The following is a 24,939-nucleotide window of genomic DNA, read 5'->3' as shown; positions in this document are numbered from 1 at the left end:
TTGTAGTCTGTAAGCACCTCATTTGTTCCTACCTGCCTCTACCTACCATGCACCTCCTTTTTCCTATTAACAAGGGCCTCAATATCTCTTGAAAACCAAGTTTCCCTATGCTTGATATCTTCCTTTTATTCTGACAGGCACATACACACTTTGTAGTCTCAAAATTTCTCTTTTGAAGACCTCCCACTTACCAAGTACACTTTTGTCAGAATACAACCTATCCCAATCTGCACTGGCCAGATCATTTCTGACACCATCAAAATTGACCTTACACCAATTTAGAATTGCAGCCTGTGGATCAGACCTATCTTTTTTTTGCATATTTACTTTGAAACTACTGGTATTATGATTACTAGATGCAAAGTGTTCCCTGACACAAACTTCTGTCACCTGCATTCCCTGACAGCAGATCCAATATCTCACACTCCCTGACAGCAGATCCAATATCTCACACTCTCTCGTTGGGACTTCTGCATACTGAATAAGGAAACTTTCCTGAACACATTTGACAAACTCTGTCCTATCTAGACCTTTTACAGTATGGGATCCCCAGTCAATATGTGGAAAGTTAAAATCACCTACTATAGCAACCTGCTGGAGGAGCTCAGCAGGTGGGCAACATCTACGGAAAAGAGTACAGTTGATGTCTCGGCCCAAAGCATCGACTGTACTTATTTCCATAGATGCTGTCTGGCCTGCTGAGTTCCTCCAGCATTTTCTGTGTTTTGTTTGGATTTCCAGCATCTGCAGATTTTCTCTTGTTTGTACTATCACAACCTTATGTTCCTTGCAGCAATCTGTGATCCCTTTACAGATTTGTTCCTCTAAACCTCCCGGACAGTTGGGTGGTCTGTAACATAGCCCCATTAACACAGCCTACCTTCCTATTTACTCAGCACTAGAAAAATTCTCCAGTCCATCCTGATGGAGCACCGCAGTGACTTTCCTCCTGACCGGTAAGGTCATCCCTCCCACTCTGTCACGTCTAAAACAACGGAACCCCAGATCACCAAGCTGCCAGCCCTGCCCCTCCTGCAACATAGTCTCAGTAATGGTTACAATATCATAATTCCCAGTGTTGATTCATGCCCTGAGCTCATCTGCCTTTCCTACGATACTTCTTGTATTGAAATATACTCAGCTCAGGACATTAGTCGCACCATGTTCAGCCTTTTGGTTCCTGACTTCGTCTGAGGTCTTACCAACATCTGCCTCCAAGGAGACTGAAGACACACACTCCATGTTTCAGGAACAGCTTCCTCCCCTCCACACACAAGCCCATGAATACTACCTCACAATTAATTTTTCCTGATTTCTGCATTACTTATTTCATTATATTTTTATATATGCCATATATACTTACTGTAATTTATAGTTTTTTTATCAGCTATTGCACTGTACTGCTGCCACAAAACAACATTTCATGACATAAGTCAGTGAAATTAAAGCTGATTCTGATTCTGTAGGTGCCGGGAATCTGGAGTGATACACAGAAAATGCTGGAGGAGCTCAGCAGGTCAGGCGGCTTCTACTCTATGGCAAGCAATAAACAGTCAACATTTTGGGCTGAGACCCTTCATTGGTCCTGAAACGATATCTCTTTGTCCCTTTCCATAGAGGCTGCCTGACCTGCTGTAAGCATCCTTGTAAATTTTCTCGGCACTCTTTCATCCTTACTGATATCTTTGCTGTAGGTAGGTGAGCAGAACGGCAGAAATGAATCCAGATTAAGCCTCAGTAATTTCAATATTGTATCCCTCAATACTTTGATTTATGAAGACCAGGGAGGCGAGGCTGGTTCTCGTGATGTGCTGAGTTGTGTCCTCCACTCTAGGTACCCACTGTCTATCTCTACAGCTCCTTTCTGAGCTCTGCAATATAGAACATCAGAACCCCAGCTCTTGTGTTCACCGAGGTCTCCAGTAGTGTCTGTCAACCAATATCCCCTCATTCACGTTCTCGATCTTAGAGAATTGCTCAATCTCAGATGATGGGAAAATGGAGGGGTATGTGGGAGGGAAGGGTTAGATTGATCTCAGAATCAGTTTTAGTATCACCAGCATATTCCGTGATGTGTTGGCACGTGGCCAAGTGGTTAAGGCGTTGGACTAGTGATCTGAAGGTTGCTTGTTCGAGCCTCGGCCGAGGCAACACGTTGTTCCCCTGAGCAAGGCACTTAACCACACATTGCTCTACGACGACACCGGTGCCAAGCTGTATCGGCTCTTGGACAGCATCAGTGGCGTGGAGAGGGGAGACTTGCAGCATGGGCAACTGCCGGTTTTCCATACAACCTTGCCCAGGCCTGCGCCCTGGGAACCTTCCAAGGCGCAAATCCATGGTCTCACAAGACTAACGGATGCCTATAAGTATGTCGTGATATTTGTTGACTTTGTGGCAGTGTACAATGTGATAGATAATAATAGAGAAGTAACACATGAATTTAAGTAAGTGTATATCTATTAAATAGTTAAATTAAATAAGTAGTGCAAAAAAAATTTTAAGTATTGAGGTAATGATGATGGGTTCAACGTCCATTCAGAAATCTGATGGCAGAGGGGTGGAAGCTGTTCCTGAAACATTGAGTGTATGTCTTCAGGCTCCTGTACCTTTTCCCTGATGGTAGCAATGAGAAGAGGGCCTGTCCTGGGAGATGGGGGTCCTTAATGATGGATGCCACCTTTTTGAAACATCACTCTTTGAAGATGTCCTGGATACTACGGAGACTAGTGCCCAAGGTGGAACTGACTAAGTTTACAAGTCTTTGCAGCTTATTTCAATCCTGGGCAGTCACCAGACAGTGATGCAGCCAGTTAGAATGTTTTCCATGGTACATCTGTAGAAATTTGGGCTAAATTTTTAGAAATGTTGGAGTAGGTTAAAAGATTGACACAACATTGTGTGCTGAGTGTCTGTACTGCGCTGTAATGTTCTGTGTTTACTAAATTCTTGCTGTATCTATTAATCAAGTTGAAGTCTAATTGCCATTCAACCATACATGAATACAGGCAAATGAAACAGCATTTCCCCAAAGCCAAGGAGCAAATCACAGTCCCAACAGCACACAGCACATAAAGCACGTTAATTAAAATAGCAGAAAAATGTAGAGTCACAGAAACACATTTAAAACTATATAGACCGGGTCCCTGAGTGCCATGTTCTGTTGACTGCCGGTACATGAATGTTGTCCAGGAGCCATCCATATATGGTGGGTTGGGTTGTCTTTCTTTGTGAAATACCATTATGGTAAGGGCAGAGGTTTCTCCACATCTTCAGTTCACCCTGACTCCTGTAGATCCAATATCAGAGATGGATACAAAAATCCCTCTGCACCACCTCCAATCTGCTTGTCCACAGCCAGCCAAACAAACCAGTATGTATGGTCACGGAATACCCTTGCTGGCTGTGTAACACACACACACACACACACACACACACACACACACACACACACACACACACACACACACACACCAGCCACACACACACACACACACACACACACACACACACCAGCCCCACACACACACACACACACACACACACACACACACACACCAGCCACACACACACACGGACTGGGAACTATCTGCAGGAGAGAAGATTGAGTCCATCCAATACTGAGAGATCTCCACACTGTGCTCAGTGCCATATTAAGGGATCTCTACACTGCATTCGAGGCAGTAGTAAGGAATTGTCACGCTGTGGAAGGGGCCACACTGAGAGATCTCTGTGTTATGGGAGGAGTGATACTGAGGGATCTCTGTGCTGTGGGAGGAGCAATAGTGAGGGATCTCTGCACTGTGGGAGGGGCCATACTGAGAGATCTCTGCACTGTGGGAGGAGCCATAGTGAGGGATCCCTGCACTGTGGGAGGGGAGGTATTGAGGGATCCCTGCACTGTGGGAGGGGCAATACTGAGGGATCTCTGCAGTGGGAGGGGTCGTACTGAGGGATCTCTGCACTGTGGGAGGGGTCGTACTGAGGGATCTCTGTACTGTGGGAGGGGCCATACTGAGGGATCTCTGCACTGTGGGAGGGGCCATAGTGAGGGATCCCTGCACTGTGGGAGGGGTCATACTGAGGGATCTCTGCACTGTGGGAGGGGTCGTACTGAGGGATCTCTGCACTGTGGGAGGGGCCATACTGAGGGACCTCTGCACTGTGGGAGGGGTCATACTGAGGGATCTCTGCGCTAGGATCCCCACCCAGTGAAACCTGTCATGTCGACCTGGTAATGCCATGCGTGAGCACAGGTTGATCCCAGGTGAGGAGGCGTAGCAGTGCTGGGTTCAGTGGCGCTGTGGGACTTTGACAGAGGGCCAGGAGCTTCCCCACCCCCATGTGGTGACCATGGCAACAACTGGGCTTCCTGGCCAGTTCAGGAGTACCAGGCTCAATTAGTATTCGATTATCGAACACTCTTCCACAAGACACTGACTGCCTGTGCTCATGATATGCCCTCACACCCGACATTAACCCTGTGTGGTGGGGAGCAGGGTCCCCATACGACTATTAGACATAGGACATCTGGATGAGTATGCTGCAGTTGTTACCGACTTCATTAAAACCTGTGTGGATGAATGTGTGCCCGCAAAGACTTACTGTACAGTCACAAACTGAAAGCCATCGATGAACCAGGAGGTACGTCGTCTGCTGAAGGCTAGGTCTGTGGCGTTCAGGTCTGGTGACGCAAGTCCGTACCAGAAAACCGGGTATGATTTGTGGAGGGCAATTTCAAAGGCATAGAGACAATTTCGAATGAGGTTGGAGGCAACATCGGATGTACAACAACTCTGGCAGGGTTTGCAAGGCATTACTTCCTACTAAGTGAAACCCAATAGCATGAATGGCAGCGATGCTTCACTACCAGATGAACGCAACGCCTTCTATGCCCTCTCTGAAAGGGAGAATACAACTACAGCTGTGAAAATCCCTGCTGCACCTGATGACCCTGTGATCTCTGTCTCAGAGGCCGATGTTAGACTGTCTTTAAAGAGGGTGAATCCTCGCAAGGCGGCAGGTCCCGATGGAGTATCTGGTGAGGCTCTGAAAACCTGTGCCAACCACCTGGCAGGAGTACTCAAGGACATTTTCAACCTCTCACTGCTACGGGCGGAAGTTCCCACTAGCTTCAAAAAGCAACAATTATACCAGTGTCTAAGGAGAATAATGTGAGCTGCCTTAATGACTACCGCCCGGTAGCACTCACATCCACAGTGATGAAATGCTTTGAGAGGATGAAATGACTAGACTGAACTCCTGCCTCAGCAAGGACTTGGACCCATTGCAATTTGCCTATCACCACAGATGCAATCTCAATGGCTCTTCACACGACCTTAGACCAACTAGACAACACAAACACCTATGTCAGGATGCTGTTCATCGACTATAGCTCAGCATTTAATACCAGCATTCCCACAATCCTGATTGAGAAGTTGCAGAACCTGGGCCTCTGTACCTCCTTCTGCAATTGGATCCTCGACTTCCTAACCGGAAGAACACAATCTGTGAAGATTGGTGATAACATCTCCTCCTCGCTGATGATCAACTCTGGTGCACCTCAGGGGAGTGTGCTTAGCCAACTGCTCTACTCACTATACCTATGACAGTGTGGCCAGGCATACCATCTAAAAATTTGTTGATGATACAACCAGTATTGGTATAATCTCAGATGGAGATGAGGGGCATACAGGTGCCAGATATTCCAGCTTGTGGAGTAGTGTTGCAGCAACAACCTGGCACTCAACGTCAGTAAGATGAAAGAGCTTATCAGGAAGGGTAAGACAAAGGAACACATAGAGGGATCAGAAGAGGAGAGAGTGAGCAGCTTCAAGTTTCTGGGTGTCAAGATCTCTGAGGATCTAACCTGGTCCCAACATATCAATGCAATTATAACGAAGGCAAGACAGCGTCTATACTTCATTTGGAGTTTGAAGAGATTTGATATGTCAACAAATGCACTCAAAAGCTTCTATAGATGTACCAATGAGAGCACTCTTGACAGGCTGCATCACTGTCTAATATGGGGGGGTGGGGGGGGGCTGCACGGCTACTACACAGGACCGAAAGAAGCTGTAAATCTAGTCAGCTCCATTTGGTTACTAGCCTACAAAATACACAGGACATCTTCAGGGAGCGGTGTCTCAGAAAGGCAGCGTCCATTATTAAGGACCTCCAGCACCAAGGGCATGCCCTTTTCTCACTGTTACCATCAGGTAGGAGGTACAGAAGCCTGAAGGTACACACTGGGTGATTCAGGAACAGCTTCTTCCCCTCTGACATCCGATTCCTAAATGGACATTGAACCCGTGAACACTACCTCACTTTTTCAATATACATTATTTCTGTTTTTTTGCACGATTTTAATCTATTCAATATACATATACTGTAAATTGATTTATTAATTTATTATTATTATTTCTTCTATATTATGTATTGCATTGAGCTGCTGCTGCTAAGTTAACAAATTTCACGTCACATGCCGGTGATAATAAACCTGATTCTGAATCCGATTCTAAGACATTGGAGCAGCGTATGCCCACTCACCCCATCGAGACTGCCCCACCAATCTATTATCCCACTCAACCCATTCTCTTGCTTTCTCCCTGTAACCTTACCTCCCTAACTAATCAAGAACCTGTCGACCTTCAGTTTAAATATCCTCCATGACTTGGGCTCCACAGCCATCTGTAGCAATGAATTCCACAGATTCCCACCCTTCGGCTAAAGAAATTCCTCCTCATCTCTATTTAAATGGATATCGCTCTATTCTGAGGCTGTGCCCTCTGGTCCTAGAGTCACCCACTATAGGAAACATCCTCTGCTCTTCTTCTCTATCTAAACCTTTCAATATTTGATATGTTTCAATATGATTCCCCCCCACTCATTTTTCTAAACTCCAGTGAGTATGGGCCTAGAGCCAAAAACATTCCTCATGCGTTAAACTTCTCATTCCTGGAACCATCCTTGTGAGCCTCCTTTGAACCCTTTCCAATGTCGGCACATCTTCTTTTAGATAAAGGGCCCAAAACTGTTCACAATACTCCAGGTACTCAGGTGTGGGCTCAACAGGGTGACCTCTGGGTCTCAGTGCCCGCCACCCTATCCTCTGACTGGACCAGGCTGGCAGTTTGCCGGTGCCACTTGGGGCACAGTGCGAGGCAATCACTGCCAGCTGGCAAGGTGACACTGCTCACTTTCTACTCTATCAGCGCAGGCAACCCCTCAGCCCAAAACGGCCCAGGTATGGCAGAGCAGAATCCACAATCTGTAACTTTCTTCCAGGAATCTGTTACTATATATATAAAACCCCAGAATCCCTGGATCAGATCCCAGACTGTAACCCATTCCCATTGCCCTGTTACTGTATATATAAACCCCACCCACCCAAATCCCTGGATCAGATCCCAGACTGTAACCCATTCCCATGGCCCTGTTACTGTATATATAAACCCCACGAATCCCAGATCAATTCCCAACCTGTAACCCTCTCCCAGGGATCTGTTACTCTATACATAAATCCTTCGAATCCTAAGATCTGATCCCAGCCTGTAACCCACTCCTTGGGATCTGGTATTCTATATATAAACCTTCCAAATCCCTGGATCAGATCCCAGCCTGTAACCCACTCCTGATATTGCATATATAAACCCAAAAATCCTGGGATTCGATCCCAGTTTTTAACGATCAAACTTCTCTGTGTTTCTGTATATAAACTCTCTCGCCTTCACCACTAACTCCTTACTAGATCCCAAGCTGTAACCAGGGATCTATTATTCTGTATATAAACCCACCAAACCCCAGGATTAGATCCTAGCCTGTAACCCACTTCCAGGGATCTGTTATTCTGTATATAAACCCCCAAACCCCTGCATTAGATCCCCGTCTGTAACCCACTCCTGGGGATCTGTTATTCTATATATAAACTCCCGAACCTCTGGATTAGATCCCAGTCAGTAATTATCCCATTTCTCTGTGTTTGTGTATATAATGCCACTGAATCCCAGCCAGTGGACTCCAGCTAGAAACCTATACCCAGGGATATAAACCCCATTGAGCCCCGTACCCACACTCAGAATCCGTGCTTCTGTATGTATCACTGTCCAGACCCTGGGCAGACCCAGTGGACCCCAGCTAGAAACCTACACCCAGGGATATAAACCCCACTGACCCAGTACCAACACTCGAGATCCGTGCTTCTGTATGCACCACTGTCCAGACCCAGCCTGTGACTGTGGGGTTTTGGTTTTGCTTGTGCCCAACGGGGGCTGAGGCTGGATCATGCCCACTCCCACAAAGTGTGGGGGGATGTGACACAGAATACAGCTGTGACCCCCCACCCCCGTCCCAGGCAAACCCCTTCACGCTGATAACTGCAAGGGTTAATGCCCTCGCTGGCTGCTGTTCTCTCAAGCAGCTACAGCCAGTTGGCATCAATACACAGAGATGATTGTTCGAATCCTGGCACTGGACGCTAAATTGTACCTTCACAGGAGAGATCTGATACTCAGCCTTTCAATGTCACTCACTACATGTCCTCCCCTCCCCATTCTCCCCAGCCTCCCATCCACGCTCCTCCCTCACACTCAAGTTCAAAGTTCAAAGTAAATTTATTGCCAAAGCACATATGTCACCTACACTGAGATTCATTTTCTTGCGGGCTTCACAGTAAATACAAAGAAACACAATCGAATTAATGAAAGGCCAAACCCTACAGGGCAGACAAACAACCAGTGTGCAAAAGACAACAAACTCCGCAAATACAAGAAAGAAAGAAATAATTATCATAAATAAATAAGTAATAAATATCGAGAACATGAGATGAAGAGTCCTTTAGTTTGTGGGAACAGTTCGGTGATAGGGCAAGCGAAGTTGAGTGAAGTTGTCTCTTCTGGTTCAACAGCCTGATGGCTGAAGGGTAATAACTGCTTCTGAACCTGGTGGTGTGAGTCCTGAGGCTCTTGTACCTCCTTCCTGATGGCAGAAGCAAGGAGAGAGCATGACCTGGGTGGCAGGGGTCCCTGATGATGGATGCTGCTTTCCTGCGACAGCGATCCGTAAGACCATAAGACACAGGAGTAGAATTAGACCATTCAGCCCATCGAGTCTGCTCCGCCATTCCATCATGGCTGGTTTATTACCCCTTGCAACCCTTTTCTCTTTCCTTCACCCTGTAACCTTTGTTACCCTTACTGATCAAGAATCTATTCATCTCTGCTCTAAACGGAAGTCCCTCTGTTCTGAAGCTGTGCTCTCTGGTCGTAGACTCTCCCATTATTCGAAACATCTTCTGCACATCCACTCTACCTCGACCTTTCAATATTCGACAGGTTTCAGTGAGATTTTCTCTCATTTTTCGTTGTGGACTGAAGGGACCACACAGTGCCTGCTGCTCTGTGTTCTGCGTTCCGTACTCGAGAAGTTAATATTGTTTGTATTCATACCATGAGTGTGTGTGAGTGAGTGTGTGTGTGTGTGTGTGTGTGTGTGTGTGTTTGTGTATATACACATCTGTGTGTAAGTGTGGCGTGTCTATGTGTGTATCCATGACAACCAAGGCTGAGGTAGTCTGCAGTTATTATCTCTCCCTCTCCAATGCCTCGACAGACCACCCTGAAGCTGCTGGTGTGGGGCGAGGGGCGACAGCGGACAGGGGTGATGATCCCCATTCCCCAGTACCCCCTGTACTCGGCTGCAATCTCCAACCTGGCCGCCGTGCAGGTCAACTACTACCTGGACGAGGAGAACTGCTGGGCGCTGAACATCGGGGAGCTGCGCCGGGCACTGCACGAAGCCCGGCAGCACTGCACGCCCAGGGTGCTGTGCACCATCAACCCTGGCAACCCCACAGGTACCAGAACCCCGGCGGGGGTGGGGGTGGAGGCGGGGGTCCGGAGGTCTGAGCCTCAGGGCAACAGCTGGGCAGAAGTGGCCCAATTAGAGTTTTAAAAAGATGCAACATAACTTTCTAACTTTTGAACTCAATGCCTCTACTATTAAAGGGAAACATGCCATATACCTTTTTAACCACCCGATCAACCTGTGCAGACACTTTCAGGGAGCCATGAACTTGGACCCCAAGATCCCTCTCCTTATCAATGCTCGTAAGGGTGGAAGTACTGGTGAGCTTTCTGGGGCCTGATGTCTACATGGGAGGGGTGTTGCCAGGGAAATGAGGTTGATGTGCAACAGGGTGTGCCCGGATACAACTTGGGCTCCATAGTAAAAGTAATGGGTGCATGCCGAGACTCAGGGCTGATAGTGGAACTGTGGGCCTCGGCTTGGGTGACTCACCATCCGTGTCCTCTCTCCTGATAGGCCAGGTACAGAGTCGGCAGGTGATAGAAGAAGTGATCCGATTCGCCGCTGAGGAGAAGCTGTTCCTAATGGCAGACGAGGTTGGGTGTGGGGATGGGCTGGTGACAGCAATGTTGGGACTGATCTGGGCATTGGGCCAGAGGTATCAGAATGATGGGGCATGCTTGGGGAAGGGGAGGGAAGGGAGAGGGTTGGGCTGGTGTTGGTGTGGGGACAGAGGTGTCGGAATGATGGGGCATGTTTGGGGAAGGGGGGAGAGGGACGGGCTCTTAATGGTGGTGTGGGGCCAAAGGTGTCGGAATGATGGGGCATGCTTGGGGAAGGGGAGGGAGGGACGGGCTGGTGTTGGTGTGGGGAACAGAGGTGTCGGAATGATGGGGCATGCTTGGGGAAGGGGAGGGAGGGACGGGCTGGTGTTGGTGTGGGGTCAGAGGTGTCGGAATGATGGGGCATGCTTGGGGAAGGGGAGGGAGGGACGGGCTGGTGTTGGTGTGGGGACAGAGGTGTCGGAATGATGGGGCATGCTTGGGGAAGGGCAGGGAGAGGGACAGGCTAGTGTTGGTGGGGTGGGGACAGAGGTCCCAGTCATTCAATCATTCCAATTGAAAAGTGCATTGATGTCATAGAAGATGAAACAATAACAGAACGCAGAAGGAAGTCAAACACATAAGAGGTCGTGCAGATCCTGGAAAACCAGAGGAACACACACAAAAAGCGGGTACTCAGCAGGTCAGGCAGCATCTATGGAAAAGGGTACAGTCAAGGTTTCAGACCGAGCACCTTCATCAGGGCTGAGAGGGGAGGGGGAAGATGCCAGAATAAGAAGGTGGAGTAGGGATAGGGTAAGAAGGACAAGCTAAAAGGTGACAAGGGAAGCCAGGTGGGTTACAAAGATAAATGAACAGATAGTAAGTGATCTGATTGGAGAGGAAAGTGGACCAGAGGAGAACGTAAAGAAGGAGGGGCACCAGGGGGAGGTGATAGGCAGATGAGGAGAAGGCATCAGAGGCCAGTGTTGGGAAAAGAAGAAGAAGGAATGGGGAGGAAGAAGAATTACTGGAAGGAGAAATCGATCTTCATACCTTCAGGTTGGAGGCTATCCAGATGGAATATGAGATGTTGCTCCTCCACCTGAGGATGGCCTCATCATGGCAGAAGAGGAGGCCATCGACCGACATGTCGGAATGGGAATGGGGATTGGAGTTAAAGTGGATGGCCACTGGGAAATTCCACTTTTGACAGATGGAGCAGAGGTGCTTGATAATACAGGCAGAATAAAGTCTTGCAGTTGCTGAGACTGTCAAGCAGATAGATAGTAGGAAGCAAGGCCGTGTCAAGTTATATATAACAGGTCACGAGTCCTCTTATTGTACCAGAGAACCAATCAATGGTCTTATAACAGCAGGATGGAAACTGTCCTTCAGCCTGGTGGTACATTTGCTGGTTTCCAGGCAGATTCGTAGCTTCTTGAATCAGAATCAGGTTTATTATAAATGGCATATGTCATGAAATTTGTTTTTCATGCCAGAGTACAGTACAAGACATACTGTAAGAAATGACAACTACAATAAATAAATAAATAAATACGTTGTGAAAGATGAAGCGATGATGAGATGGTGGGAGAGCTATGGGAAGGTGGGAGAGTGTAGGGAAGTTAGAAGATTATGATGAGATGTTAGGAGAGTTATGGGAAATTAGGAGATTATGATGAGATGTTAGGAGAGTTATGGGAAGGCGGAGGAGTATGATGAGATGTTAGGAGAGTTATGGGAAATTAGGAGATTATGATGAGATGGTGGGAGAGTTATGGGAAGGCGGGAGAGTATGATGAGAAGATGGGAGAGTTTTGGGAAGGTGGGAGAGTTTTGATGAGAAGATGGGAGAGTTTTGGGAAGGTGGGAGAGTTTTGATGAGAAGATGGGAGAGTTTTGAAAAGGTGGGAGTATGAGTTTGAAATAAAAATCCATGATTAAGCAACACACAGAATATGCTGGAGGAATTCAGCATGTCAGGCCGCATCTACATAGAGGAATGAACAGTCAACATTGCTGTCTCCTCATCAGAACTACAAAGAAAGGAGACAGAAGCCAGAATAAGAAGGTGGGGTTGTGGGAGCAATACAAGTGATTTCAATCAGGCCAGCTCGGAAACAGTTCTGACAATGTCCTACCAGTATGTCAATTTAGCAACCAGCAGAGAGGATATATTAGACCTGCTTTATACCAACGTTCGTGCAGCCTACAAGGCTATCCCCGCCCTCTCCTTGAGAAACGCAGACCACATATCCGCTTTGCTAATCCCTGCTACAGAGCACTGGTTAAACAAGTCAAACCAGTTGACAAGGAGATCAGGAGCTGGCCAGAAGATGCCACCTCAGTGCTGCAGGACTGCCTCGAAAGCACAGACTGGAGGATATTCAGGGAGGTGACCATCTACGATCATCAATGTCAGCATTGATGAATATGCAGGATCAGTGAATGGCGACATCAGCAAATGTATTGATGATGTTACCGTGATTAAACACTACACTGCCAGAGCTACACTCACAAAAGGCTGAAGGAATTCACCAGGCCAGGCAGCATCTATGGAAAAGAGTAAATAGTCGACGTTTCTGGCCCAGACCCTTCATCAGAACTAGAAAGAAAGAGAGAAGTCTATGCCTGACTGCAGGGGTTCATGCATGGCTTAGGGATCAGGACACTGCCCTCAGACCTGGGGGACAGGATGTCTCTGAGGTGAGCAAACGCCATACTCTCCCATGCTATCGGGAAGGCAAAGCGTGAGTCCACACAGAAAATCCAGACACTGTACTGCTGAATGGCTATCCACCTGATAGAGTTATAGATGGGTGAGCTGGATAAATTGCAGGAGCATGTCATGGCTCTGGGCCTGTGCTCACTGGATTTTAGAAGAATGAGGGGGAATCTCATTAAAACCTATTGAATATTGAAATTCTTAGATAGAGTGGACGTGGAGAGGATGCTTCCTATCGTAGGGTAGTCTAGGACCAGAGGATACAGCCTCAGAACAGAGGGACATCCATTCAGAACAGAGATGGGAGGAATGTCTTTAGACAGAGGGTGGTGAGGCTGTGGAATTGATTACCATGGATGGCTGTAGGAGATCACATCATGGAGTATATTTGAAGCGGAGGTTGAAAAGTCCATCACCTTTTAGCTATCCTCCTTCCCCTCCCCCCCTACTTTCTTATTCTCACATCTTCCCCCTTCTTTTTTCAAAGGTTGAAAGGCCTAGACAGAGTAGGTGTAGAAAGGATATTTCCCATGGTGGGGGAGTCTAGGACAAGAGGGCACTGCCTCAGGATAGAGGGGTGTCCATTTAAAACCCAGATACAGAGAAATTTCTCTAGCCAGAAGGTGGTGAATGTGTGGAGTTTAGTACTGCAGGCAGCTGTGGAGGCCCGGTCGCTGTGTGTATCTATGGCAGAGGTTAATTGGACACGGCATCAAAGGTTACGGGGGGAGGCCAGGGAGTGGGGCTGAGGAGGGGAAACCTGGATCAGCCATGATTGAATGGTGGAGCAGACTCGGTGGGCTGAATGGCCTCTGTCTTACAGTTTCATGGTCTTTTCTGTCCTGATGAAGGGACTTGGTCCAAAACAGCAACTGTTTATTCCTCTTCATAGATGCTGCTACGATCCTCCAGTACTTTGTGTGAGTTATGGAGATTGATGGGTTCTTGATAATTCAGGGTGTCAAAGGTTACAGGGAGAAGGCAGGAGAATGGGGTTGAGAGGGATAATAAACCAACCATGCTGGAATGACAGAGCAGACTTGATGGGCTGAATGGCCTAATTCTGCTCCTGAGTCTTATGGTGTTATGCTGTGGCAGGATGGCTGGGAGTAGTGAGAGGTGCAAGGGAAGGTCAGGCCATCTCGCCCAGCAGCGCCGTTACCCCAGTGGGAAAGGGGAAAGAGGAATGTGGACAGGACAGGGACAGGGGTGGGAATGTGTGCTGACGGTACTCTCTCCACCTACCCCTTTGCTCAGGTGTATCAGGACAATGTCTATGCTGCTGGCTGCCACTTCCACTCATTTAAAAAGGTGCTCTTCGAGATGGGACCCCAGTTCTCTGACGTGGTAGAGTTGGCTTCCTTCCACTCTGTCTCCAAGGGTTACATGGGGGAGTGAGTATTCTGGATTGGTCGGTGGGATGAGCCATTTCTCCACAGGATATTCCCCCCGTGCTCCCACCCCACCCCTCCTCCCCCACACAGGCGATAACAGCCAGCAGAAGGACGGCCTGCACCCTCCAGGGTCGGCCACGTGTCGCTGACAGCCCCTATGGGTGAGGAGCCAACTGGAACCCCTGCAGTGATCTTCCCTGTGGACCTATCCTCTTGGGTCACCCCACGAGGGGCATATCTCCCATCGCCCCCTCCCATCCTGACCCAGCAGGTCTGGGATAAGCTGGGGATGGTTTTGTTGTGATGAGGCTCTCTAGGTTTTGGATGGAAGAAGTCCTGTTCTGGCATCGGGAAGGGTCTCTCCTCTCAACCTCTGGGACCCCAGGGTACGGGATCGAACAGGAAAGGTCTGCCTGGGTGGAGACCCTCTGGGACCCCCAGGGTTTGGGATGGGGGAGGGTCTTTCCTCTGTGCCTCAATGCTGGGACCTTGTTTTGGGATGGGAGCTGAGGGGGACCCAGGTTCGGGATGGGGTGACAGTGGTTCTTGGCCCCCTGCAGGTGTGGTTACCGTGGCGGTTACGTGGAGTACGTGAACCTGGACCCTGGCGTGAAGGCGGAGTTGGTGAAACTGGTGTCGTTGAGACTGTGTCCCCCCGTGAGTGGGCAGGCCGTCATGGGAGTGATCACCGATCCTCCCCAGCCTGGGGAGCCCTCGCACCAAACCTTCCTGAAGGTGAGACACACACGCATGGGTGAGGTGTAGAGTGAGAGTGGAGGGACAAGGAGGGGAGGGAAGGGGCTTGGAGGGTGGAGACAATGGGGCTGTGATTAGAGGAAGGAGTAAAGAGGGCAGAAGCTAGAGGGGCTGAAGAGGGGAGTGGAGAGAGGGAAGGGGAATGAGTGGGGAGGGGAATGGTGGAGGAGAAGGCAGGTGTAAGAGATGGAAGGCAAACGGCAGAGGTGAGCGGAGGAAGGGGGTAATGGTTAGGAGAGGGTGGATGTGTAGGAGAGGGTAGGACAGAGGTGAATGGAGGAAGGTTAAGGGAGTGGGGAGTGGAGGGTGAGGTAGGACAGAGATACATGGAGAAAAGAGGGGAGGAGTAATGGCTCAGGAGGGTCGAGGAGAGGGTGAGGGGAGAGGAAGAGGGGGAGGTTTGTGAGAGGCGGAGAGATGCCCAGGAACTTTGATGGGGCAGTGCCATAAAACACAGAAAGAGGCCCTTTGGCCCAACCTGTCCATACTGACCCATTTTGCTCATTTAACCCAATCCCATTGTCCACATTTTTTTGGACCAAACTGTAAAAGTTTATTTGCAACACATAGACACAGGATGATCAATATTTACAAGACAGTAGCTACACTCAAATTACAATGCGGTTACTACCGTCTACAGAAGAGTCTATACCGTGGGACCACCGCTGACGGAAATCCCCCAATGTGCCCATTGCAACCGTGTGCTCCCTCTCCAAGGCCCAGACCCGTGAATGGCCATCTCGGCCAGGCCCAAGAGCAAACCCACCAGGAGATTCTTCTCCTGTCCCGCCCCCGCCATCCTTAGGCGGTGTGACCACACACTGGGCTGGGCTGGAGAGTGCGGGGGAGATTCACCCAGTGTTCCTGGGTGAATTTCTGGGGAGAGATCTACAGGAGGTGCTGCCTCAAGAAGGCAGCTTCTATCATGAAAGATCCCACCATCCAGGCCATGCCATCTTCTCACAGCTCCCATCGAGCAGGAGGTACAGAAGCCTGAAGTTCTGTGGAAGTTGCAGTCAGGAAAGGGTTAGTATAATATCCAGGCAAGGATCAACTGCAGATAGAAGGCAGGCAAGAAAGGTCTTTGAAGACCACACCAGAGATAAGCAATCACAGGCATAGAAACATCTAAGGTTCAATTCCTTTACAAATAGTATCATCATTTCTATTGACTTTCAAGACCTGTGTTGTGAATGGTGACTGATCTTGCAAGTAAGGAAATCAAACATACACAGTTCACCAAATGGTCAATTATATATAACTGCCAGTCAATTCTGTATAAGACCGTAATACATAGGAGCAGAATTAGGCCATTTGGCCCATCGAGTCTGCTCTGCCATTCAATAGAAACAGAGACACATAGCAAACCTACAGCGCAATATAGGCTCTTCAGCCCACAAAGCTGTGCCGAGCATGTCCCTACCTTAGAGCTACCTTGGCTTTACCCATGGCCCTGTATTTTCCTAAGCTCCATGTAGCTAGCCAGGAGTCTCTTAAAAGACCCTATCATATCCACCTCCACCACCGCCGCTTCCACTCACCACTCACTGCATAAAATACCTACCCCTAACATCTCCTCTGTACCTACTTCCAATTACGGATAATCTTTATTACCCCTTCTCAGCCCGGCCTTCTCCCAATAATCTTTGACGTTGTGATTCCAACTTCTGTTGATTCAACTCTCCAGCCGGGACACCCTTCTTGACCCAGCTTTCCCTGGGCACTGCTCAATCTGCCATGAGTTCTCAAAGGGCCTTGATTTTGTCTTGAGCTGTGTGGTAGCTGCAGGATTGTGCAATGAGTTGTACTGGCCTCGGGCGAGTGAGGCCCAGCACGGACTGGTGGGGCTGAAGTCCTGTTCCTAACCCGTACAGCTCCGTGAAGGGTCTGATAACAGGGCTAGAGGTGTAAGCTGTCTTTTCTGACCTGTGGATCTCAGCCTCTGACCTGCCTGTGTTCCCTGTGCTCAGGAGAAGACCACTGTGCTGAATTCCTTGGCAGAGAGGGCCCATCTAACAGAAGAGATACTCAATGGGGTCCCCGGAATCCGCTGTAACCCCGTGCAAGGAGCCATGTACTCGTTTCCCCGTATCGACATCCCACCCAAGGCCATGGAGGCAGCAAAGGTAATGACCCAGCCCTCTGCAGGAATCGGTGATAAAGATAAAACTCACTTTATTGGTCACATATACACTCGGTGGCCACTGTATTGGGTACACCTGTACACCTCCACACCTGTACACCTGCTCGCTAATGCAAATATCTCATCAGCCAATCGTGTGGCAGAAACTCAATGCATAAGAGCATGCAGACATGGTCAAGAGGTTCAGCTGTTGCTCAGATCAAACGTTAAAATGGGGAAGAAATGTGATCTAAGTGACTTTGACTGTGGAATGATTGTTGGTGCCAGATGGGGTGGCTTGAGTATCTCTGAAACTGCTGATCTCCTGGGATTTTCAACACAACAGTCTGTAGAGTTTACAGAGAATGGTGTGAAAAACAAAAAACATCCAATAGTGTCTGTTTTGTGGGTGAAAATGTCTTGTTAATGAAAGAGGTCAGAGGAGAATGGCCACACTGGTTCAAGCTGACAGGACCTCAGGTAACCACATGTTACAACAGTGAGCATCTCTGAACACAGAACACGTTGAATGCTGAAGTGGATGGGGTACAGCAGCAAAAATACAAGAACAAACCATCAGTGGCCACTTTATTAGGTACAGAAGGCAGCTAATAAAGTGGCCACTAGTGTATATCGAACTCTATGTGTTGTTTGTGCCGATGTCCAACACAATCCAAGGGTGTGCTGGGGATGGCCAAGTGATGCCATGTTTCTGATGCCAACACAGCATGCCCACAAGTTACCAAGCTTAACCCTTACCTGTTCGGAAAGTGGGAGAAACTGGAGTGACGGACAGTCATAAGGAGAAATTACAAGTTCCCTAGAAGAGGCGACAGAGAGAGAAACGAAAGTGAAAAGGGCAAATGGGACCCTTGCCTTCATTAATCAGGGCACAGGCTGTAAGAGAGGGGTGAACGTTATAAAACAGGGTGTACTGCGTGATGTCCCGACTACCACACAGTTACAGCATGCTCTGAAACCCCGAGCAAATTTTTCTCCCAAAGGCGCTGAGGACCTCCACTGTTTCCAGCGCCTGCCGACTCCCGTCTCTCGGGACAGGAACACTTCAACATCCTGTATCGTGGCATGGAGACAGGGTGTTCCGGTAACAGCTGAACACAAACTCACACCCTGCTTCAGCAGCACTTAGTCTGTATCCCTCCACTCCCCCTTTCCCCATCACAAAGTCTGTATCCCCCTCTCCCCCTTTCCCCCTCACTCAATCTGGATCCCCACTCCCCCTTTCCCCCTCACTCAGTCTGTATCCCCCTCTTCCCCTTTCCTCATCACTCAGTCTGTATCTCCCTCTCCCCCATTCCCCATCACTCAGTCTGTATCCCCCTCTCCCCCTTTCACCATCAGTCAGTCTGTATCCCCCTCTCCCCCTTTCCCCATCAGTCAGTCTGTATCCCCCTCCCTCTTTCCCCCTCACTCAGTCTGTATCCCCCTCTCCCCCATTCCCCATCACTCAGTCTCTATCCCCCCTCTCCCTGTTTCGCCATCACTCAGTCTGTATCCCCCCTCTCCCGCTTTCCCCATCACTCAGTCTGTATCCCCCCAATCCCCCATTCCCCATCACTCAGTATCCCCCTCTCCCCCTTTCCCCATCACTCAGTCTGTATCCCCCCTCTCCCCCTTACCCCATCACTCAGTCTGTATCCCCCCTCCCCTTTCCCCATCACACAGTCTGTATCCCCCCTCCCCCTTTCCCCCTCACACAGTCTGTATCCCCCCCTCCCCGTTTCGCCATCACTCAGTCTGTATCCCCTCTACCCCTTCCCCATCACTCAGTCTGTATCCCCCTCTCCCCCTTTCCCCACCACTCAGTCTGTATCCCACTCTCCCCATTTCCCCATCACTCAATCTGTATCCGCTCTCCCCCATTCCCAATCACTCAGTCTGTATCCCCCCTCCCCCTTTCCCCATCACTCAGGCTGTATCCCCTCTCCCCCTTTCCCCATCACTCAGTCTGTATCCCCCCTCTCCCCCTTTCCCCATCACTCAGTCTGTATCCCCTCTCCCCCTTTCCCCATCACTCAGTCTGTATCCCCCCTCCCCCTTTCCCCATCACTCAGTCTGTATCCCCACACTCCCACTTTCCCCATCACTCAGTCTGTATCCCCCTCTCCCACTTTCCCAATTACTGTCTGTATCCAACCTCCCCCTTTCCCCATCACTCAGTCTGTATCCCCTCTCCCCCTTTCCCCATCACTCAGTCTGTATCCCCTCCCCCTTTCCCCATCACTCAGTCAGTATCCCCCTCTCCCCCTTTCCCCATCACTCAGTCCGTATCCCCGCTCCCGCTTTCCCCATCACTCAGTCTGTATCCCCCTCTCTCCCCTTCCCCATCACTCAGTCTGTATCCCCCCTCCCCTTTCCCCGTCACTCAATCTGTATCCCCACTCTCCCACTTTTCCCATCACTCAGCCTGTATCCCCCTCTCTCCCCCTTTCCTTATCACTCAGTCTGTATCCCCCCTCTCCCATTTCCCCATCACTCAGTCTGTATCCCCACACTCCCACTTTCCCCATCACTCAGTCTGTATCCCCCTCCCACTTTCCCCATCACTCAGTCTGTATCCCCCTCCCCCTTTCCCCATCACTCAGTCTGTATCCCCTCCTCCCCTTTCCCCATCACTCAGTCTGTATCCCCCTCTCCCCCTTTCCCCATCACTCAGTCTATATCCCCTCTCCCCCTTTCACCATCACTCAGTCTGTATCCCCCTCTCCCCCTTTCCCCATCACTCAGTCTGTATCCCCCTTCCCCTTTCCCCATCACTCAGTCTGTATCCCCCCTCCCCCTTTCCCCATCACTCAGCCTGTATCCCCCCTCTCCCCCTTTCCCCATCACTCAGTCTGTATCCCCTTTCTCCCCTTTCCCCATCACTCAGTCTGTATCCCTTCTCCCCTTTCCCCATCACTCAGTCTATATCCCCTCTCCCCCTTTCACCATCACTCAGTCTGTATGCCCCTCTCCCCTGTTCCCCATCACTCAGTCTGTATCCCCCTCTCCCCTTTCCCCATCACTCAGTCTGTATCCCCCCTCCCCCTTTCCCCATCACTCAGTCTGTATGCCCCTCTCCCCTGTTCCCCATCACTCAGTCTGTATCCCCCTCTCCCCTTTCCCCATCACTCAATCTGTATTCCCCCCTCTCCCCCTTTCCCCATCACTCAGTCTGTATTCCTCTCTTCCCAGTGTCTCAGGTGACTCGGTACCTGAGCTGGGCGTGTGTCTGCACCTCCCTCACAGACGGTGTTCCCGGAGCTGACTGACCACTGCCCCTCTCCACAGGCCGCTGGACACCCGCCCGACATGTTCTTCTGTATGCAGTTGCTGGAGGAGACGGGGATCTGCATTGTCCCCGGCAGTGGTTTTGGACAGGCGGAGGGGACATACCACTTCAGGTAGGAGGGGCAGAGAAAGGATGACATCAGTGAGGCGCTCCCTCAGTACCTCATTTTTCTTAAAATAACACAAGAAATACCAAAACTCTATTTAAATCCAAGAACCATACAAATGTTGGGGTTACAATGCAGTAGTGAATTCAAATTGAAATACAGTTATTGTCATCTATAAAATGCAGTCTATTCCCTGATTTCCATCCCCGGAAATCCCCCACTGTACCCATAATGGTCACATGTTCCCTCTCTAGGTCACCTTGGCATGAATGTACCCCTTGTTGAAGGGGCTGATAATCAGCTGACGCAGTGCTCTCAACAGCCCCCCGCCTGGATCTGCGAATGGCCGGTCTGGCCAGGCCCAAGACCAAGCCTACCAGGACATCCTTTGAGCAGTACCCACCTTACTCGGTGCCTGTAAACCAGGAGCCGGGGGCTGACATTTGCCAGAACACGCAGGGCAGCCCCTTCAGGTATTCAAACAGTGGACGGGACTGACGTGACCAGCCGATACCAAAGCATCGAGGCTGCCAGCTGGTTCATGACTAACGTCCTGCCCCATTACGAGATTGCACAGAGTAGCCCTGACACAGGCTTTCGTCTCCGAGTCCCACCAGTTTGCCAGCTAGGTCTGCACATTGGAGTTTATGTGGACCCCCAGATAGAGGAGGTGTGTGCTGCTCCATGCAAATGGTCTTGGCTCCTCCGGCAGGGAGTCCATCTCTCACTGATCCGATAAAAGACGAGAGCACTTTCTCCGTTTGCCCCTGGCAGAGGATGCGGCTGAGAGGACCCATCAACAGCTTCAGTCGTCTGTAGGTCAACAGGGTTAGTGATCGTTGGCATCAGCCAAGAGGACGACCAGCTCATGCAGAACCGAATCTGACAACCGCTTCTGAAGAAGGCAGAGGAGCAGGTGTACGTGGACAGAATACAGTTGCCCTGGCATCAGCCCCCCCACCCTGCTGGACCAAAATAGTGACTGAATTAACAGTCATTTGAAGAACAGTTCCGAGAAGAGAGAAAGGGTAGGGATCTCCTCCAGACAGGCAGGGCAGTCTGGTCAATGAAACTTCACCCGCTGTGCACGCGAGCCACTCCCCTGTTCCTCCATCCGAGCGACAGTCCAAGCATTCACTGCAAAATTCTTCACCAGTTATCCCGGGCCAAGTACTCCGGGTGGGAGAGGGTTTAGCGATGTTACAGCTGGAGAAATTCCTCCCAGCTCCCAGTAAAAGTTGCAGACGCGAACCTTGGCAAACCGCCAGCCACTGTTGCCTGAGCACAGACTCAACAAAACCCAATGCAGCAGCCTTCGTGCAAGAGGAAAACTGCAGCAGTGCTCTGCCAAAGATGAGACACCTCACTCCTACACCTTCCCGTCCTCGTCACCGTCCTTCAGGGTTTATTGCTGAAATAAATAAACAGAACTCACACACCACAGCGTGGCCCTCCCTGAGCACCACCCCTCCCACAGTGTGATGCTCCCTTAATACTGCTGTGCCACAGTTTTGGTGAGGGTTGAAGTTTGGGGAGCAACATTCAAAACTGGGTGGCGGGTGGGGTGGGGTGGGGTCGTCCCTGAGATTAGGGACAGGGCTGACCGGGGGAGTTTGGGAAGAGGGGTGAGGGGCTTGGATGGAATGGTACATAGGACCAATGCCTTCTGACCTCCTTCGCTTCACCTCCCGTACCCACAGGATGACCATCCTGCCCCAGACGGACAAACTGAAGGCCCTCCTCGGCAAACTCAAGTGCTTCTACCAGAAGTTCTGCCAACAATATGCGTAGACACGGCCGCTCCCTCACTGGCCGCGATCCTCCGGACCCAACATCGACACTGAGTATAACAGACCAACAGCACACCCTCATGGACTGGATGGAAGTGGAGATCACCAGGGAGATCGGATCGGACCTTACAGTGTGGCTGAGATGGCGGGGGGCAGGGGCTGCTTTTTAGTGAGGGCGGATTGAATTGCGCTGAGGGGATGGAGTAGATTTTATGCACAATTGGGGTAGAAGTTCTCCAAACAACCTCAAAGCTGTGTATCGGTGCAGTGGCTACTCCTGTTGCCCTCCCTGAGGGGGTAGATGCTGTTAGAGGGGCCACAGACAGAGTTTACAGCGTCTGGTTCTCTCTGGTCCAAGTACACCTTAAAGTTCCCTCATTCTGGACTCCAGGAACCAGCCACAGTACCGATCCACCCAGTGCACCCCACCTTCCGAAACTCTGCAACCATGGAAATGTTAATAAATTATCCATCGTGTCCAAGGAGGCCTGTTGAATTTGTTTGAAACTAGTTTTCACATGGAAAGTAAAAATCTACTCTTACGATGCAGAAACAGTCCCCTCAGTCCATCTAGTCCATACTGGCCCAGTCTGCCAAGTCCCCACTTGCCTGCACCCAGACCATGGCCCTCCATACCCCTCTCATTCATGAATGTACCTATCCAAACTTCTCAGGGTTGAAATCAAACCCATATCCACCACTAGCAGCTCGTTCCACACTCTCACCACCCTCTAAGTGAAGAAGACCTCCATCAGGTTCCCTTTAAACATTTCACCTTTGTCCCTTAACTATTTCTAGTGTCATCTAACTCGTGGAAAAAGCCTGCTTGCATTTACCCCATCTATACCCTTCATAATTTTGATTACCTCTATCGAATCTTCCCTCACTTTCCTTCACTCCAGGGAATAAAGTTCTAGCCCATTCAACCTTTAACTCAAGTCCTCAACTACCGGAAACATCCATGTAAACTTTCTCTGCACTCTTTCAAGTTTATTAATATCTCTCCTGCCGGTAGGTGACCAGACTACGCACAATACTTCAAATTCGACCTCACCATCATCTTATAAAGCTTCACCATTGCATCCTAACTCAAAATCAGAAAATCAGGTTTATTATCGTGGACACAAGTTGTGAAAGTTGTTGTAATGCAACTGCAGTACAGTGCAATACGTCAAAAGCACCATGTTGCAATACGAAAGGTATAAATAAATAAGGAGCAAACAGGTCCTGCTGAAGATCTCGACACCAAATGTTGACTGTACTCTTTTCCATAGATGCTGCCTGTCCTACTGAGTTAGGAACAGGCGGCATTTTGTGTGTGTTGCTCAGATTTCCAGCACCTGCAGATGTTCTCTTGTTAGTGAAACAAACGGATAGATAGTTTGAGGACAGCATGTGTTCATGGGTTCATTGTCTATTTGGAAGTCTCTTGGTGAAGGGGGAGAAGCTGTTTCTGAAACATTGAGTGTGTGTCTTCAGGTCCTGAACCTCCACTTTGATGGTAACAATGAGAAGAGGGCATGTCCTGGGTGGTGAGGTCATTTCATAATGGATGCCACTTTTTTGAAGCATCACCTGTTCAAGGTGCCCATGATGGTGCTGCCTAAGATTACAACCCTCTCCAGTCCTGATGAAGGGTCTTGGCCCAAAATGTCAACTGTACATAGATGCTGCTTGGCCTGCTGGGTTCCTCCCAGGATGGGTCTTCAGAGATGTTGACACCCAGGAACTTGAAACTGCTCACCCTTTCCACTGCTGACCCCTCGGTGCAGACTGCTGTGTGTTCTCCTGACTTCCCCTGTCTGAAATGTACAATCAGTTAATGGCTTTTACTGACGTTGAGTGCAAGGTTGTTGTTGCGACAGCACTGAACCAGCTGACCTATCTCATTCCCTTACGCTCCCTCAGCACCGTCTGAAATTCTGCTGACAACAGTTGTGTCATCAGTGAAAATAGATGGCATTTGAGCTATGCCTAGCCACACAGTCATGGGTGTACAGAGAGAGCCCTGAGCTAGACATCCTTGATTGTCAGTGAGGAGGAAACGTTACCAACCCTCACTGACCATGATCTATCAATGACAAAGTCAAAGATCCAGTTGCAGAGGGAAGTACAGAGCTACAAGTTTTGAAGGTTAGTACTCCTGAATCTTTGACCAATGATTTGACCAGCAGCCGATCTCGACATCGGAAGTTTGGAGAGGAGGGGACTTCCACCAGGTCCACTGCCCAAGTATAAAAGACAGCAGTGGTTGCCACAGCAAAAAAGAGCTCTGAATCATAGAATCATAGAAATCTACAGCATATTACAGGCCCTGCAGCCCACACTGTTGTGCCGACCGTGTAACCTACCCTAGAAACTGCCTAGAATTTCCCCAGTGCATAGCCCTCTATTTCTCTAAGCTC

General features: G+C 49.5%; 1 protein-coding gene across 3 annotated transcripts in view; it reads left to right on the top strand.

Moving 5' to 3' along the window:
* LOC140195637 (alanine aminotransferase 2-like) overlaps positions 1-23,757 on the top strand; it is a 56,554-nt gene extending 32,797 nt beyond the window's left edge. For 2 of the 3 annotated variants that reach the window (XM_072254318.1, XM_072254316.1), the window contains exons 6-12: positions 9,610-9,853; positions 10,321-10,400; positions 14,332-14,468; positions 15,029-15,203; positions 17,195-17,350; positions 20,638-20,750; positions 22,445-23,757. In XM_072254318.1, the coding sequence (XP_072110419.1) occupies positions 9,610-9,853; positions 10,321-10,400; positions 14,332-14,468; positions 15,029-15,203; positions 17,195-17,350; positions 20,638-20,750; positions 22,445-22,535 (996 nt within the window). In that variant the 3' untranslated portion in view covers positions 22,536-23,757. Of the gene's footprint in view, positions 1-9,609; positions 9,854-10,320; positions 10,463-14,331; positions 14,469-15,028; positions 15,204-17,194; positions 17,351-20,637; positions 20,751-22,444 lie in introns of all 3 variants that reach the window. The other variant, XM_072254317.1, reaches the window with a different exon arrangement.
* Positions 23,758-24,939: the final 1,182 nt, after the last annotated feature.

The sequence above is a fragment of the Mobula birostris genome, chromosome 3 (genome assembly GCF_030028105.1).
Source record: "Mobula birostris isolate sMobBir1 chromosome 3, sMobBir1.hap1, whole genome shotgun sequence".
In the NCBI taxonomy this organism is placed as follows: Eukaryota; Metazoa; Chordata; class Chondrichthyes; order Myliobatiformes; family Myliobatidae; genus Mobula; species Mobula birostris.
The sequence above is the reverse complement of the archived record's forward strand: the minus strand, read 5'-3'. Positions and strand labels throughout refer to the sequence as shown.